We start from the raw sequence: 18145 nt of genomic DNA, 5'->3' as shown, positions 1-18145 counted from the left end.
ATTGATAGGTATGTAATGATTTCAGAGAAGTCATATTTAACACCTACAGTGTCAAAGCAGTATGCTTAAAGTTCCTTCCAGCCTTAGCAGCTACTTTAATGAATGTATTCTAAATTCTACTAATTTTTGAAAGAGATGTGGAGGTCTTTGAGAGAAGTGGACAAGAAAAATGCTAAGAATAATCATTACCTTCATCATCATCAACATCACAAGGTTGTTACCAAGGAGATCAGACCAATTTTAAAGGAAATTGCTAACTTACACTACTTTGCAAGAACAAATTTTTAAAAAACGAATTTCTTGCAATTAAATGGGGGGGGCTGTTAACAAGCAAGCTTTCTACTTTACCAAGAACTTGAAAGTACAGTAGAAGCATGAAAACCATGTTTCTCAAAAGATCACCTGGGGAGGGGGGCAAGTCAACCAAACGAGCTTGTTCTATATACCTTTTTTGGATATATCAAGTGTTACTGGCAGACCATTCCACAACATCTTACAATTTTAAAATAAAAATCTATTAGTTAAGAAACACTGTCTTCCATAAATAGAGTGCATTTACCTCAAGTTATGGGGAGCATGCACAGATATGGGAGCATGAAAACCCATTAGGGTGATGAGGTTTAATGCCCAGGAAACAGTTGGGAGTGGCTTCATTCTGGGCCATGGCGCATAAAGTGTGTCAGGAGTCTGGAGAAGGCATAAACTTTCTGATTGTTTACAAATGAGATAGCAAAGACCATTGAGGGAAATATGCCTTGTCCATATTTCTGTATATCTCCTTTATTATTCTTTAGTCTTCTCATTCTATTTATCTCAAAAATCATATCAGATCTGGACCTAACAAATCCTTATATAAATACATACAGTCTTATTAGGTCTCGTTTCTTTACCTCCTGAATGCATGTGTGTTTTATATATGTTTTGAGCTCCTTTTCTCAGTCTTCATAAATAATCTTCACTGCATTAAAGTCAGATGACTCTATTAGTATTAGTTCTATTATTTCTAAAAATAGAAAAAAAAACCTGAGTGGCAAAGCTCTTAGATAAAGATTTTTCGATAGATAGATAGAGATAGATAGATATAGACAGATGATAGATAGATAGATAGATAGATAGATAGATGTTTGTTAGATAGGTGATAGATGACAAATAGATAAAGTAGGTTACTAGATGATAGATAAATAGGTGATGATGACAGGTAAAGAGATACATAGATGGTGAATGTATATATAGAGAGATACATAGGTATTTCATATGTAAACATGCATATACTCTTAAATTTTAAATTTGCAAGCAGTAATTATATATTTTGGCTTATAATTTGATGTTTTGATATTGATAGACATATTAAAATGACTAACCAAACTGATAGTTTATCTACCACTTTATTTACTTGGCAATATTTTTGGAGAGTAAACACTTAAAATCCACTCTTCTAGCAATTTTGAAATATAAAATACATTATCAACTACTGTCACCATGCTTTGTAGTAGGCCATCAGAATTTACTTCTTCCTTCCTGGCTAAAACATTTACCCTTTAACATTTTTCTCTATACCCTATCTATCCACCTTTGTTACAAGGAATGGGCCCCTTGTTTGTCCTGGCTGCCTGGCTAGATTACACCCGAAATAACCACACAGAAACTGTATTAATTAAAACACTGCTTGACCATTAGCGCTAACTTATTATTGGCTAACTCTTACATATTAGTTTAATCCATTTCTATCAATCTGTGTATCACCACAAGGTCGTGGCCTACCAGAAAAGTTTCAGCACATCTACCTCGTTCCACGGATCCATGGCATCTCTTTGACTCTGCTTTCTTCCTCCCAGAGTTCAGTTCTATCTTCTCTGCCTACCTAAGTTGTGCCCTATCAGCTAGGCCAAGGCAGATTCTTTATTCATTAACCAATGAAAGCAACACACAAAGAGAAGGAACTCCTACACCATTTTCATATCTATATCACACCTTCAACCCCTGATGGCCACCATTCAGCTCTATACTTCAATGAGTTCAGTGGGTGTGTGTGAGAGTGTGTGTGTGTGTGTTTGTGTGTGCGCGTTCATGCGAGCTCATGTGTTTTGGAGAAAGAGTTATTGTATAGTATTTAATGTCCTGTGCATGTATATATATAACATCTTCTGAGTTTATGTAGCACTACGACAAGGCTTTCTATAACCTAAAGTAAGTTGCAAATCTTAAAGAAGAGAGACGGTGTAGATGACCCTGTAAAGGTCTGTATCTCTTCAGTGTGAGGATGTAATTTCCCTTCTGTAACTATCATAAAGAGATAATATAGCCATAATCCAGACATTCACAGGAATGATAGAGGGATTAACTACAAGGGAGACACTTGGAAAATTTAATCATAAGCAGGGATGACTCTGCCTTGTTTTTACTATAAAATGACCTTCAAGCCTAAGATGTAAGCAGGCTGCTTTATCAGTGAAGATAAAACTACATGAACATGTGCAAAACCCTATGTTTACCAGCTTAGAGTTCAAAATGAGTGCACATAAAGATGCATTGCCATCAGGGATTAATCAGATGACAGCCTCCTTTCAAACAGGGAAATGGGAATAGCAGTCGGAGGCTAGATCAGCCAATCATAGAACCATGTGCTTCTTAAAGGGTGAGAACATGGGTCTCATTGTTCACAGAAGAAGGAATCTTCCATGGATCTAAGTGAGTAAATCCAAGGGTTTATCATATTTGGTAAACACCGTCCTAACTGAAATATCGCTACCTTATAGGTGGCTGCTGAAGTCCATCAAAGGCTGATAGAAGAAGAAAAAGAATCGCCCCCATTGGATTCCAAAGAAAAGTCTCCTCAGTCGGGTACAAATAAAAAAGCCAAGAAGGAGAAGGAGGCTTCCAAGAAGAAAAAGGCAGAAAAGAAAGCAAAAGGTATTCAGAGTGGTAGGACCGGGTACCCAGGTCTCTTCAAACCTCTTGGTAGGAAACAAGTCTTTAACCAGGCGTATCAGCACCACCTGATTCTTTGAAGCACATAGCCAGTGTAACCAACAGATGTATCTCGAAGGCAGCTTTAAACTCTTAGCACTCCTGACCTGGGAAGACCCTGTAGAGGGGCTCATGCTGCTGTAGAAGTTAAAAGGCTCTGTGTTTACAGGTCTCTGGGGGCACTTGAATCTAAGCAAATTGTTCTCTGCTGGAACACTCCTACCTAACCCTTTGCCTCAGAGTCATAAATGAAGAACAATCTCGAGAAAACAGGCAGAGAGAGCACTCCTGTTGACTTTAAGCAACAACACAAATGTTACTTTTCCCTCTCAGTGTTTCCATGTGGACATTTTTTTATGTAATTTGAGACAAGAAAGGAATCGTAGAAAACACATGAGGAAAGTTGCTGCAACTGTATGTTTATTAAGCACCTACTGTAGTATGAATTCTAATTGGTAATAAAAATACAGAGTAGGATATTAGGGGCTGAAAGCTGAAAGATCAGAGAGGCAAGGTGAAATCACTTTGGCACCTGCTACTCACCTTACTTTCTTCTTAAGATGTGACACAACATGTTTTGTTATGGATGCAGACCAGAAAGTCACAGAATTCTCAATGAGACATGCTCAATACTTCATTACCCACCCCAGAGAGTCCAAAGTTCCCCGTTTCAAAATCTCCGCCAGTTTTTGACTCTACAGATTTTGCCTAGTAGTACCCCGTACAGGTGCCATGTCTATACACTCATGGTCTGCTGATTTACTCACCATGTCTCAGTTCCCTTTCAGGAAAGTCGTCACCTGTGGCGGAGGTCAGCCCCATCACAGTCTCTCCTGAGGAACTAGCCGAAATGGAGAAGAGGAATGAGCTGAGGCTCAAGATTAAGGAAGAGCATCTTGCTGCTCTGCAGTTGGAAGGTAGGAGGAGGGATCGAATGAGATCCAGTTTCCAAGGAATCCAGGGCCGCCTTCTGATCTCTGCTGGCACCAGGCACACATGTGTTGTACATACCTATTAGGCAGGCAGAACACTCATATAAATAAAGTTCAAAAAGTAAGTAACTATCTGAAAAAGAAAAAAGAAAAGAAGTCCTGGCCAAAGCGTAGTAAGCTCTGAGAATGAAAGATCAGTAAAGAGCCCTCACATCTCTGCTCAGGTTAAGGGCTTCTTCCCTATACTCAGCAAGGTCTCTGCAAGACCTTTTCTCCCAGGACTCTTTTGATTGTCTTTTAGCGTAATTCAGAATTTAGAATATCAGGACTTCAGCAAAGATAGTCTGTGGAAAGAAAGAATTGTCGATATCCTAGGTGACAAAGCTGTACTGTAAGCAAAGGTGCAGAGAAGCCACCATCCATTCTTGTAGGATATTATTTTACCTATATAAAGGTGTGTTACATTTGATTCACTGCATTTGTTTAACTATGTAAAATGTGTTCCTTTGTCTGCCTAAGCACCCAAGTGGTATAATAAAAAGCTGAACGACCAATAAATAGCTAGGCCGTAGAAGAATAGGTGCAAGTGGTTGGCGAAGAGAATAGGAGGAGGAGGAATTTGGCACCATATAGAACCAGGGAGAAAAATAAGACAGCAGCCAGCCAGACACAAAGGAAGCAGGAAAGTAGGACCTAAAAAATTAAAGAAAGGTAAAAAAGCCCCCAGGATAGTAGAAAATGACTAGATCTCCTGAGTAAATTGGGAGCTTGGGGACCTTGGGAGAGGGTTGGGAAGGGGAGAGGCAGGGACGGGAACAGAGTAAAATGTAGAACTCAATAAAAATAAAAAAGCCCCCAGGCAAAACACAGGTGAAGAGAAACAGGTTAAGTTACAAATACTAGCTGAACAAGCAGACGATAATAAGTCTCCATGTCATGATTTGGGAGCTGGTTGTTTGAGAAAGACTGCTATAATTTATAGAGCAGAAGAAGATTTTTATTTTAGATATGAGAGAGAAATAGTCAGAGGCCTTTGGGGAAGTCTAAAGCATTTGTGACTACCACTCTGGGGCAGACTGGCAAGGGCCAGAAAAAATCCTTGTGGTATATAAAGAAAAACCCATAGTCCATGGTTTAGGGAGGAAATCCTATGAACTAGAATAGCCTGAAAGTTTAGGGTGCTGGGGGAAGGGGCTTGTGGCCCAGTGGCTTTGCTATGCATCCTGGGTATGGGTCAATAGGGAAGTGGCTCTTCCTGGCAGACAAAAACCAGTTTTACAGGTTCCTGAGGAATGGTGAGAATGAACCTTTGTCTTTTGACCATCAATCCTCTGGAGTCCAGCTTGAGCTGAGCCAAGACTGCCATTTCGGACCAAGTCAGTGGACCTCCTCTTTTGGGGGGGTTCTTGGTGTTTTTCTCTTTGAACCTAAACTATAACATGAACATATTAGGTCAACTAGAAAATTCTTACTATGGTGACATTAAATAAGGATCTTTTCCAACCCTTGTTTCTCTCCTTTATTCTCCCTTCACCCTACTACCCACTCTACCACGCTCTACTCCCATAATCCAGCATGAAAATCAGGAGTGATTTGAGCCTGGGGAGCTGCAGGGCATCTGGAGAGTGGAGCATATACACCTTTCACCTCAGTCTCTGTCTCCACATCCGATTCCTGTGGCTTCCAGTATGCTTCATCTTTAAATGTGTCTGATACAAGAACCTTAGTGACATAAAATTTTTCTTCACGTTACAAAAGTGATCAAGTTTTTCACTGTAGGCCGTGTCCCGTGGTGGTTGCTAAGAGACACGTACATGAGTAATCAAGGTAGAAGAAAAGAAGAAATATGGACAGTCACATAGCAGTCTGTGATGTTGGAAATAGACATTTGAGACAAGGTGATGAGGCATCAAGAAAGACTCCCCAGGGGAAGTTAGCTGAACCAGAAGAGTATGGGAAAATGTGCTTAGGAGGCAAACCAGGGGCAGGAATAGAAAGCAGAGGTATGGGCCAACGCAACAAGGATATAAAACTATTCAGTGAGTAGCTATGAAATGTAGGAGATAAGCCGAAGGAGTGACTTGGGGATTCGGCATCCAGATCACACATTGTCCATTAGACTCTGCTTCAACACATGTAAGATCCTGTCCCTGTGGAAGCTGGTCCTATTGATACCTGAGCAGAGGTAGGACTGCGCTGACATCTGGAGGAAGGCAGATGGGACAAGACTCAGGTGACTCTAAATGCTCCGGAGTTTGGATTTAGGATTGAAGTGGGGGAAAGGATAGGAGAGAAAATACAGTTAAAGCTATAGTTTAAGAACAACGAATCAATATGTGATCTTGTAGACAATGACAATCAAACTTAAGGAGCAGATTGTTAAAAGAGTGCTATTAAATATAAAGCTCATGAATAATTTTAAATTCTCAAAAAGACTTTACTGCACATTTTTGTTTTGCTTCTCTGAGATGGATGCCACCTTACCTACAATTTAGTGAGACTTCATAAACCAAAGTGTGATTGGTATAAGTAGATTTGAGTCACTATAAAAATTATGTATATGTAATACAATAAAAATCCCTCTTTCTCTTTTATATTGGTATATATTAATTTTACAAAACAAGAGGTTTCATTATGATCTCTTTATACTTACATATAACATACTTTGATCTTATTCATGCCTAATTACTCTCTCTCGAATCCCCCATCCCCGGTATACTTCCTCTTTCTAAGTAGCTGATTTTCTCTTTTCATGTGTCATTGAAACACAGATTCCATAGGAATAAGAAAGCGTACAACTTGCCTTTCTGAGTTCAGTTTATTTAGCTTACATTCAGTTTCTCTTTTTTAAATAGAAGCAGCCACGCAATTTCGACTTGAACTAATAAAGACAAAAGCTTTGGCTGTCCTTGAAGATTTAGTAACAAAGGTGGTTGATGTCTACAAGTTCATGGAAAAATGGCTTGGCCAGAGATATTTAAATGAAATGGCCAAGTAAGTAAAGTTCTCCATAGCTAATATATATATATATAAGAGAGAGAGAGAGAGAGAGAGAGAGAGAGAGAGAGAGAGAGAGAGACTGTCAAATTTCTTTGAACCCTGAATCTACTTCCCTGGCAATTTCTTTCTTCTGCATTGACTCACAGTAACCTTCCACTAGGTGGAGCACAGTCATTTGACATTCTGGTTCTGGTCAAATCTCAGCAAATATATCACATGAACTCAGGTTCCACATGATCCTTTTCTTGTGTGTCCCCCAGTAGCAGAACACTAAATCACACACTAGTTAGAACTTTTGTATGAACATTCACAGTAAACATTAGAAGTAGTCTGGCAGCTTTTCAAGGCCAGGAACTGATCATTCTTTTTAAAGTTTCAGAATATGAATATTTGGTTGCTCATTATATAAAGACAGACTAGGTATGTATCATCTTGCAATGTCCAGTCTTTCATCATAAGAGCAAACAAAAATCTTTTTGCCCATTACAGTGGTGGTACATTTTATTATGTCTAATATTGAAGACACCTTTAAATTGCCTTCCATTAGGCCATTAGACCACTATTTATACCCATGACCTGCGTGGTTTCCTATAAATTGTCATTAAAAGGGGAGTAAATATTAATGGCCTTATTTCACAAATAAAACACTCCAGACCATGGGGCTATGGTAAGCACATTGTAGGTGAGAACCTAGGGCCCATTTCTGTTGTACCATGGTAGGCCTCAACTGTTGCTGCTCATGGGCACATCGTCCAGCTTTGAATTTTATGCACTGGAGGTTATTCGACCAAATATGTCCTGGGTAACATAAAACTCCTTTGGCAAAAAGCTAGGAAAAAAGCTAATTTTTGCTTTTCTAGAAGTAAATAACAGTTATCAGCCACTGTGATCTGCCATATCAACTTATTTTAAAAAAATAATCTACCCTTTGATAAAATCTTTGTTACATAGAAAAGTATATTTCAATACTAATAAAACCAAATTTAATAGGCTCTCTTCTTGTTCAGCTTTGCATAAAACTAAATTGTATTGGCTACTTAATAAGATTATGTTTTGTTTTTTATTTTTCTTAATCTGTACCCTGCCTAAGATAAATTAAAATCTTTAAAGATCTGTAGAATAATCTAACTTACCATGTAATATGTTAGCCTTTGTGTGTGTGTGTGTGTGTGTGTGTGTGTGTGTGTGTGTGTATCTTATTAAATTAACTACTAATCTAATAAAATTTTCAATGGGGGTCACCCTGTTCATTTTGCTATTTTTAGTATAGACAAATTGACTGAAGTAGCTCGCTACTACATTGAAACATCTACAAAAATTCAAAATGAGATTTATTTAAACCAAGAAGACTTCTACATCAATGGAGATGTAAAAGTCTTTCCAGATGCTGTCCCACCGACCCGTCCCCCACCAGTAGAAAAGGAAGAAAATGGCACCCTGACAATCGAACAGCTTGACAGTCTCCGAGATCAGTTCTTAGATATGGCACCTAAAGGTAAGAAAGAATCACCACAGATGAAACCAACCCAAGATGATTTGAATTGCCTATGGTGGCTCTTGCTTGGCCAGAAGATGAGTGAGCTCTGTTGGATTGTGTGGTACTGCAAGGAGACCTCGCTCTGTTCCAATTTGTCAGATATTTGCTCTAAATGGCATTCATCTGGATTAAACAAGGAGGAGAGTTGCAGTGACTGACACTCCAGCAGTGTCGGAGTGTGGCAGTGGTCATCCTTGGTAACTCTCTTCTCCTGTCTTCCTCCTCCTTTGACTCCATTTGGCATATGGAAGGTAATCTTTGTTCATACTTCTAAGCAGAGATGTACTGGGGATGCTGAGTTTGTGTGTCTATCTAGCCAGGGAGGGGATACTAGGAAGTAAAGTATGTCCTTCTTAAGAAGTGAAGTATGTCCCTCTTAGAACTGCCTTTTCCTTCAGTGCCTCATAGATCTTGATTAGAAACACATGAGTTACTGAAAGATACTTGCCTAATTGATTTGGTCACTTGAATGCTTACGCTATTTTCTTCACATAAATTCCTGAATGTCTTCCTATTTGATCATTACAGTTCTATGCCTTCTGCATTGAGTCCTACCAGTTAATATCCTATATAATTCAGACTGATATGTGTGTAGGATCATCATCTATAATCATCATAACCAAGCACTCAGTCACAGCACTGTTAAGCAGTATGTTTATGCCATATGAATTTTAGACTCTGCTAATTGAACGTTTGTTCACCTTATGTTTGAACAAAGTTGTCTTTACTCCTCCAAATGTCCTAATTATTAGAAAAGCATTCCTTTTCTGTAGAGACAGTCAATGGGTTTTAATATAAACTCAGTCTCACTTTTTGAAAATTAGCCCCAGTATTTCCAGAAATCCATAGAAAATATCATTGAAAGCAACAGTGATAACTCACTCTATAGTTTATGGTTTCCTTGCCAAGACCAATGGGTATCAAGGTGTCCATATGTGTGCTTCTGTGAACACATGCACTGACATGTATCAGCTCATCAAATAGCTTAAGAAATCTTTATGCAACCAATGTATATAAACACACAAGGATTGACATGATGGTAATATTTGAACAAAATTAATGTGGACACTAACAAATACCAAAAATCCAACTTTGTCAAAAGCCCACTCCAAAATCCTGTTGTCTTTTAGCAAGACAGAGTCCATCTTCATTCCCTTGAATGAATTTTACAATGTATTTTAAAATTTTATTTTAGCTGTGTGTGTGTGTGTGTGTGTGTATGAATGCCTTCATGAAATATGTGTAAATACATCATGTAAATGCCTGGTGCTAGTGGAGGTCAGAGGCAAGCTTCAGAAGCCCTGGAGCATGGTCACAGGTAGTGGTGAGCCACCTTGTGGATAGTGGAAGCAAAATACAGATCCTTAAGTTGGGTGCCATTGCTCAAACCTCCGCAAGGCCCTTTTATCACATGATTTCATTTTGAAATTGGAATAGCTATTCATTTTGTCCACGCTATATATTTACATGCAAAATAATGGTGACTGAAAGGAAACTATCTGATTAGTGGGCTAACAAAACCATTTAGAGGCATTTGAGTAGTTAAAAGTGAACTTTTGAAAATTGTAAGTCATTAATAATTCATTTCTAAAGAGATCCAAGTAATTATGGTGAATATTATAACACATTTGTCAATATATCCTCAAAGTCAAAGGTTACATTCCAGCTAACAATTGAAAACTAAATAGCAAATGGTATTTGACAATCTGACACACACATACTTCCATATATAAATTCTAGAGACATTGGAATAAAAGTATGTTCACAGATAAAATTTATCTTTTTTCTGAATATAATAAATAGGGAAAGACAATTTTCTGACAATAATGAAACAGCAAGAGTGATGTTTTGGTCACTGTTCTATTGTTGTGAAGAGACACTATGTCTGTGGCAACAAAGATAAAAGAAAGCATTTTATTGTCGTTGACTTACAATTTCATAGAGTTAATTCATTTTCAACATGGCAGGGTGCCTGGCAGCAGTCAGGCAGACATTGTTCTAGAGAAATAGTTGAGAGTTCCACATCTGGATTCCCAGGCCGCAGAAAGAGAGAGATTCTGGGCTTCACTTGGGTTTTTGAAACCTCAAAGCCCACTCCCAATAACAAACTTCCTCTAAACTAGGCCTCGCCTCCCAATCCTTCTCAAGTAGTGCCACTCACTGACGACAGAGCATTCAAATATAAGAGCTTCTATGACCATTCTTATTCAAACCACCACAAGAGAATGGATAGGGAAAGAGGGAAGTAAGTAATAGCTAAAAAATTTAAAAAACATAACTAAAAGAAAACTATTTGCTACGGTGGAGTTTAGAATCTAACTTGAAAAGACAAAGAAAAATATAACATAGAGCAGTAGGTTGATTATGAGACAGAATATGAAATCTAGGAACGTGCCCATGAGGGCAAAGTAAAGGAGAATTGGTGAGTAGTGATTATGGCTGGTTCAAGAACAAAATACATGGAGGAAAAGATTAGCAAATCTAAGGAAGCAATGAGTGATTTGGTGACAAGAATCTAGAAGATATTTAAATTTAGAAGAACAAATGTTAGAAAATGTGTAGCAAAGAGTATAGGAGGATGGGTGTTGAGTGAGCTGTCGAGGGAGTGCCCGGTATTTCCTCCCCCAGCTGTCTGGAAACTGCTGGAGAACAGATGATGGGTCTTTATCAGAGGGGTGCTCTGAACACACTCAGCTGCAGAACTAATGCCCACATGGATAACTGCTGTCATTTAGACAGAAGGTCCAGAGCTGTATATGGGATGTGGGATTTTTGACAATTTACAGTTAGTGATGGTCTAAGTTTGATCATGCTATGAACAAACAACACCCAAGTGAAAGGAATATGCATGTTGTATGTCTATTTCTAGATCTATGCTAAACACTCAATCATAGTGTTGGTGTCTCAACAGTTGCAGTAATGTTCATGGTCATTGTTTTTGCTGCTGATTGCCTAAACATGGCCTGCCAAGAACACAGCAGCCAACACTCCAGCATAGATGGGGGAAGGGCTCAAAAGGCTCTGCCCCTAGCTGAGGAGCTACAGACAGTCTGTGGCTACTGAAAAGGGAAATATGTTTTCTTCAGGTCAAGCTCCCTAAGACTGCTCAAGACAAAATGATTAGCCCTATACTCATATGCACATGAGCAACACCAACTGCATGTATACACACACACACACACACATATATATATATATACTTATATACATATGTGTATATATATATATATTGCATGAGAAGAATATATGTATTTAAGAGGCAGATGTGGGTGTGAAGAGTTCTTCAATAACCATGTGGAGGTTTTTTTTAAAGGCAAAGACTATCCAGATGCTGCGACTAAAGTCACCAAAAAGCAGAAAAAGTCACGAAAACTTGACTACTACCTACCAGAAAGAACCCATCAGTTTTTGAAAATCTGGCTCAAAAAGTACCCTTGGCTTGTATACGATGAGCTACTAAACATTATGTTCTGTGCCCTGTGTCGTAAGCATGGAGTGAAGTCGGGGGGAAGTCAAGTGAGTTTTTTCTACGGCACAGACAACTTCAGGGCTGAATTTCTCAGTGCCCACCACCTCAGCGAAGCCCATGCCAAGGCATCTCTGATGGAAGCGACAAGTGGTTCTCCAGTGAACAGAGCCGCCACTGAGCTCATGGTAAGGACCATGAGCAAAGTGACACTTGGGAGAGTAGAGAACTTATTTAGATCGTGCCATGCCCTAGCGAAGACTGGACGGCCCCTCAAAGACTTTCTTTGGATGTGTAAGCTGGATGATATGAAGGGTGTCGACATAGGCCCAGTCTTCAGGACTAATAAATCAGCAAGAACATTCACATATTACATTGCTGAAGTAGAAAGAAAAAATCTAAGAGAAAAACTAGAAAAAAGTAAATTTTTCTCGGTCATCAGTGATGGAAGTATAGACAGTTTAGCCGAGGAAGTCACAATGGTCTATGTTCAGTTTGCACACGCAGGAAAAGTGCAATGTCAGATTGTTGGGGTACAGTCAGTAGAGCAGAAGGACCCCTTGACAATAAAAACTGTTATTGAGAAAACTCTAGAGATGAATCTTCAACTTAGGCTGTCAAGCCATGACTGGGCAAAGAAGTTAGTTGGTTTTGGGTGCAGTGATTCCTCTGGAATGGAGGGAGAGAACCGAGTGGCCCTGCTTTTGAGAGAAATACAGCCATGTGTGCAAAGTGTGTATTGCTTTGCACATCACCTAGAACTGGCTTATAAAACAGTGTTCCAGAGTATCCCTCTGTACCACGACCTCGAGGACCTCCTCACCAATATTTACCACTTCTACCGCCACTCTCCGCTTCTGAGGAATTCTCTCATAACTGCCTTCAGAGACCTCCACCTTCGACCTGTGATGCCTTCTCAAATAAGAGGCAGACAGTGGCTTAATGAACTACAGGCTGCCCTCCAGAACTTTCTCAAAGGATACCCAGCAATTGTTCAGCAACTGCATTCAGTAAGTAATTTTGAAATATGTTTTCTGGAACATCAAAAAGTCATCTTACAGAATTCTTTGGAATAAGGTTTTTGAGATGGAGAAATATCTACCGTATCATTCCAAACTTGTGTTACAGGCAGATAAAGGCAAAAATGATGCCAACCAACAGAAAGTCAATGAACTTCTAGATCTTCTTCTCCAAGCTGATATCATCAAATTTGCACATTTCTTGATGGACATCATTAGTGTCCTTAGCGTTCTGTCCCGTGCCAGTCAAAACAGAAATTCTTCAATTGCAGATATATTTACTACCTTGGAGTCAACACTGAAAATGCTCCAGATATATCAATCAAGGTGACAGGTTGAGGACATCTGAGGGTCTGTCAAGGAAGACAGTTTGACAAGGGGAATTCTTTTCCAGGTGGGCATCCATTTAATTCTTTATTTGGGTGATCTTCTTCCAGACCAGGGCCAAAAGAACGCAGGGTGGATTCAGCCACACACTTTCATGGTAACTGCCTCAAGGGGAAGGAAAACATCTCTACCGTGAGAAAGGTGGTTTTAACACATCTTATCAAGAGGCTGCAAGACTGTTTCAGAGATGCCAGCCTAGATGTGGTGAGAGCGACCATGATTGGAAGCTTTAAACTGTGGCCCGCAAAGATAAATCAAGGTAACTCATAGGCACCAATGACTCTGAACTCACCGTTCTGTGTCTGCATGATGTTATTTTGGGTCTGTGACATTTTTGTTTATCTGTATCGATTGCAGAATTTGGAGAAAAAGAGATATCCATTCTGATTTCACATTATGAACCAGTTCTAGAAGCTGCCAATGTGAAAACTGACGAAGTAGATACTGAATGGAGCATGTTAAAATTAGAAATATATGCCAGGTGAATAACAAGCAAACTGAAGAAAGGGATGTGTATCAGTAGCTGGGTAAAGGCTAGGTCTCTCAATCTTTCCTGTCCTTTCTCTTGCCTTCTAGATTTCAGAACATTCGGAAGCTGACCTGGGATTTTGTAAACTCTATTTATTCACATAAGTATCCAAATATTCTGACGCTCATTGACCTAGTTCTGGCCCTCCCTGCAAGTTCAGCAGAACCGGAACGTGGATGTAGTCAGATGAAACGCTCCCGCTCACACGTGGATGAGAAAACCAAGGCTGAGAGCTTGACAGACATCCTCATCATTCAGCTGAACTCTCCGGACATCGGCAGCTTTGACCCTAGGAAAGCCATCCATTTGTGGACTACAAGAACACAATCCTCAGCTGCTCACGTGGGACCTGATCTGGACAGCTCCTCAGTTTCAGAAAGCCAAGACGAAAGCGACGAGTGATGCCGCTTGCATTGGCTTTGTTACTGATCACAACAAGATTAGAGAAATAACCTTCAAAAATATTTAAAGTAAAGTAGCAATCAGTCTCAGAGGCAAAAGACACTTGTCTTTTTCCAATTATACGAAGAGATACAAAGCAAAAGCAAAAAAAAAAATCAGAATCTCTTTTGTTTTGCTTCTGTTCTGTGTTTGCATGGTTTTATTTCAATTCCTGGGGTGAAGGCTGGTATTCCTAAGCAGCATTTCAACGTCATCTTTCTGAGCCTTTTCTTGAAGGCTGAATAGACTGATGCTCTTCCCTTGCTCAGATTTGCCGAACAACTGACTCTGGTTCCTGGATACTTCTAAAGTCTAGTTGCCTTGAGTAACTCACCATGCCAAACTGATGGAATTCTTTTTAAATTTATCTCTGAACAAATGTTGCCATTGAAACTGTTATCAATGATGCCTGAAAGGATCGTATGCCTAAATGACTTGGTCAGCTGAGTAACAAGGTCAAATGTTAAGATGGCTTTCACATTTCACACTAAGGTGGTCATATGAACAAATCCTATGTGAACTGAAAATAGCAAATTTTGCAACATTTTGTTTCCTAATGTTGCCACGAGAACGTGTTATACAATGGCTAGAATTTTGCTTCTCTTGGCAGTTTTAATAGATTTAATTTGTGGTTCCATCTTAAAGAACATATTTGATTTATTTATAATATCTGAAACTCTGTGTGGATCATATAGACTTTTATTTACAGGGAAACATTCTACCCCGGAAAATGTTCTCATGACTAATATTAGATGCTTCTGTGAAATCAAAATAATATAAAGTTCATCTCTGAATTATCTGTGGATGTTTAATTATACCGAAAGAATAAGGGTGAACTCCTGCTAATCATCATATTGCCTTTCAAGTCTTACAAAAAATACATGTGGTTTGAAACATTGACATTTCAAAGGGGTAACTGCATTTTCCTAGGGGTTGGAAGAAGCAGTGTGGTTCATGTGGACTCAGTAATATGATGAAAACTCAGACATAAAAGGAAACATTAGAATGCTATGTTTAATACACCTTTGTTACTCCTGGAAAAGGAATAGCTCTATACAGTGTACCTGACAAATACTTGGATGTATATAACTGGTCTTCCATAATTCTAGAAGGTACCTTGGCTCTGTGTGTTAGCTAAATGTTTTGGTTGCTGTTTACATTTATTGCTTTTGTTTCTCTATTTTTAATGCATGTGCATGCAACTTGGAGTAAGATCTAAGAAGCTGTGCCTTGTAGATATACTAAAGTAGATTAGCGGACAGAAGCAAGGCAGTTGGATAGTTAGTAGTATTTGAGAGTTAATTAGAACCTGTAATCTCATTGAACTCATTCAATGGCCATCCAAGTCTCCCTGCAGTTAGAAGAGCTAGCAATTGCTAACTGGAGGACAATGGGTGCTACCTTTGTTGTGCCATCTCGTTTGCATGCATTTGAAAAATGAACTGTTTTACCTCTGTGTTCTACTGGAGATAGCAAAAGTTATCATAGCTCTTAAAAATTCAAGCCACTTGGAACAAAACATCAAGGAAGATTTTAGTCTAAGGATTATGCAATTTTAATATTTTCTCAACCAGGAATATTTATTTGTTTGTTTTCCTGGAACACAGAGGAGAGTCTTTGGAGAGATAACAAGTACATGAGGATTTTTAAAATGTTTTTAAAGTAGCCTCTTTCTAAAGTACAAGTTGCAGTGCTAAATAATTAAGAAATTCAACAAATAAATGTTTCTTTGTGTTGTAGGCATCATAGGAAATAAAGCATTCACTGACATTCTGCTTGATTTGGTGACTCTGAACCTTGGAACGAATAACTTTCCGAGCAGCTGGATGCACCTCACGCAACCTGATGTAAACATCTGCTTTGCTTGGGTTCTAAAAGCCTTTAATGTTGGCCTCACTCGATCTGTCAGTAGTTCTAAGATAACGAATACTAACACAGTTTATCGCACTAGCAAGAAATCTATGAAATTTAAATGAGTGAAGGAACTTGAAAGTGAGACAGATTACTGATGCCCAAACACTGACACATTTCAGGAACTGAGAGAGTCGACCAAATTCCTATCAGTTTGCAACTGCCTTAGCAAGAAACAGCAGATGATTTTGAGAGTCCTTATTTCTCATCATAGTCTCATAGATGCCCTAGGAAATACAATAGTTACAGTGCACTGCCTTGTTTGTTTGTGATGTCCCCTGTCTTTAACCTTCCACTGGTAAAGACACAGGTCAACAAAATCTCACGAGTGAATCGGATGAGTAACAGTAAACAAAAGCCATAAATGTCAAGATAGCAAACATAAATAAAATCCTTTCTAGTTATTGACTGGTGTGGATCAGTTGTTAGAACAGAAAATGAAAGTAAAGCCCAGCGAGAAACGGCTCTGCCCGCTATTGCAAAATCCCTCTTCCCTTGGAACCAAACTCTGAAAGCCTTAGTGGGAGGAGCTTCAAGTTATTCCCATAAGCACTCCAGTGAGATATTCCTGTGTTCTTTCAGTTGCAGGAGATCACTTCCTTATTAACAGTAAACTCAGAGTTCGTGGACTGGAGGAAGTTCTTGATGGTCACAGCAATGCCATGGCCCATCCCCCTGGAGGAGGAGCTCCTGGAGACTCTGCAGAGGTTTAAGGCCATGGACGAAGCACAGACGGGCACCATCACTTTCGAACAGTATAAGCAGGTAGACCAGTAATACCAGAACCCTTTGTTCTAACAAAGACCAAGCTCACTGATGACACATCGCATTTCAGGTTGCTGTTGTGTTCCTTGGAAGCTTATATGTAGCCAGCACAAACAGAGTCAAAGTCCTAGGCAGGAATTTGGCTCCTATTCTCAGGGAAAGCAACAGAAAAAGAAAAATAAAGCCAACATATTCTGGAGAACTAAAGGTCCTTAATAAAGTCACAAAACCTTCATTATTCTTCTCCTGAGTTCTCAGTCAGTAGTTAATTGCCCATGGGTGTATATCAAAACCACATGCAGGGCTTTAAAGTGTCCAACTGTCCAGTCCCCTAAACTCTCAGGAGTAGCAAGAGCAGCAGTGAAGAATGGGTGACTAAAGGGTGTTTTGTACTTTTCGGAATGTGGTGATTAGTGGATGATGGAACTTCTTTTGACAGAGCTTCCTGTATTCCATTTAAAATGTCTATAGATATACAAGCAGAAGTGTCCTGTCTGATACTTCAGGTCAAGAGGCAGTTCTAAGTCACTGCCATCGATGTGGAGGTTGAAAACTTGAATGGGTGAAATCACCTAAGGAAACTGATGGGTAACCCAGAACATGATATCTTCTCACTCAAATTAGTGGATGGAATGAACTGGTGGCTTGTTTGGCATGATTGGTGGAATTTTTAATACAGAAACCAAATTAGAAATGATTGAAGAAAATAATTGTTCATTAGGATGATAAATGGATATAGATAGATAGATAGATAGATAGATAGATAGATAGATAGATAGATGATAGATAGATGTCCTTCTAGCCATCAAGTCAGATATATGAACATATACTTCCTTTTTTTGAAAATTCGAATGTTGTGATTGGTGATGGAATTCTATAAATGACACGGGTGCCTGAACTATGTGTTTTGTCTCTACTAACTGAGTGTGACTTATTCACTATTCCATATCACTAGAGACAACAAAGAAAGGAGTCATTTATAAGGCCTTAACTTTGAAGCAGGGTAATGATCTGTAGGAAATTTTCTCCCATGTGGTTTTTCACTGAAAGCTTCCAGAGCTTCCAGTCTTGTCTTGTTTGGATTAATACATGGCATCCTCTTTATTACATAGCCTAGAGGTTCCTGTGCTCACACACTGAACCAAACAATGAAACACTTGAGTCCTAATGGCTGATCAAGATGCTAGTTTG

The 18145-nt window shown here is 39.1% G+C and overlaps 1 protein-coding gene and 1 pseudogene across 4 annotated transcripts in view; both read left to right on the top strand.

The window, feature by feature from the left end:
- Spef2 (sperm flagellar and cilia associated 2) overlaps positions 1–18145 on the top strand; it is a 157091-nt gene that overhangs the window by 118967 nt on the left and 19979 nt on the right. For all 3 annotated transcript variants that reach the window (XM_048429290.3, XM_085676648.2, XM_087896945.1), the window contains 6 exons: positions 2757–2910; positions 3756–3884; positions 6755–6893; positions 8165–8394; positions 16019–16125; positions 16772–16954. In XM_048429290.3, coding sequence (XP_048285247.3) covers positions 2757–2910; positions 3756–3884; positions 6755–6893; positions 8165–8394; positions 16019–16125; positions 16772–16954 — 942 coding nt within the window. The remainder of the gene's footprint in view (positions 1–2756; positions 2911–3755; positions 3885–6754; positions 6894–8164; positions 8395–16018; positions 16126–16771; positions 16955–18145) is intronic.
- LOC146891565 (zinc finger protein 862-like) lies at positions 11685–16006 on the top strand (annotated as a pseudogene). The gene is made up of 4 exons (XR_015735010.1): positions 11685–12916; positions 13035–13248; positions 13359–13567; positions 13666–16006. The product of XR_015735010.1 is annotated as a zinc finger protein 862-like (transcript).

This window comes from Myodes glareolus, chromosome 15 (genome assembly GCF_982192425.1).
Source record: "Myodes glareolus chromosome 15, mMyoGla1.1, whole genome shotgun sequence".
Classification (NCBI taxonomy): Eukaryota; Metazoa; Chordata; class Mammalia; order Rodentia; family Cricetidae; genus Myodes; species Myodes glareolus.
The sequence above is the reverse complement of the archived record's forward strand: the minus strand, read 5'-3'. Positions and strand labels throughout refer to the sequence as shown.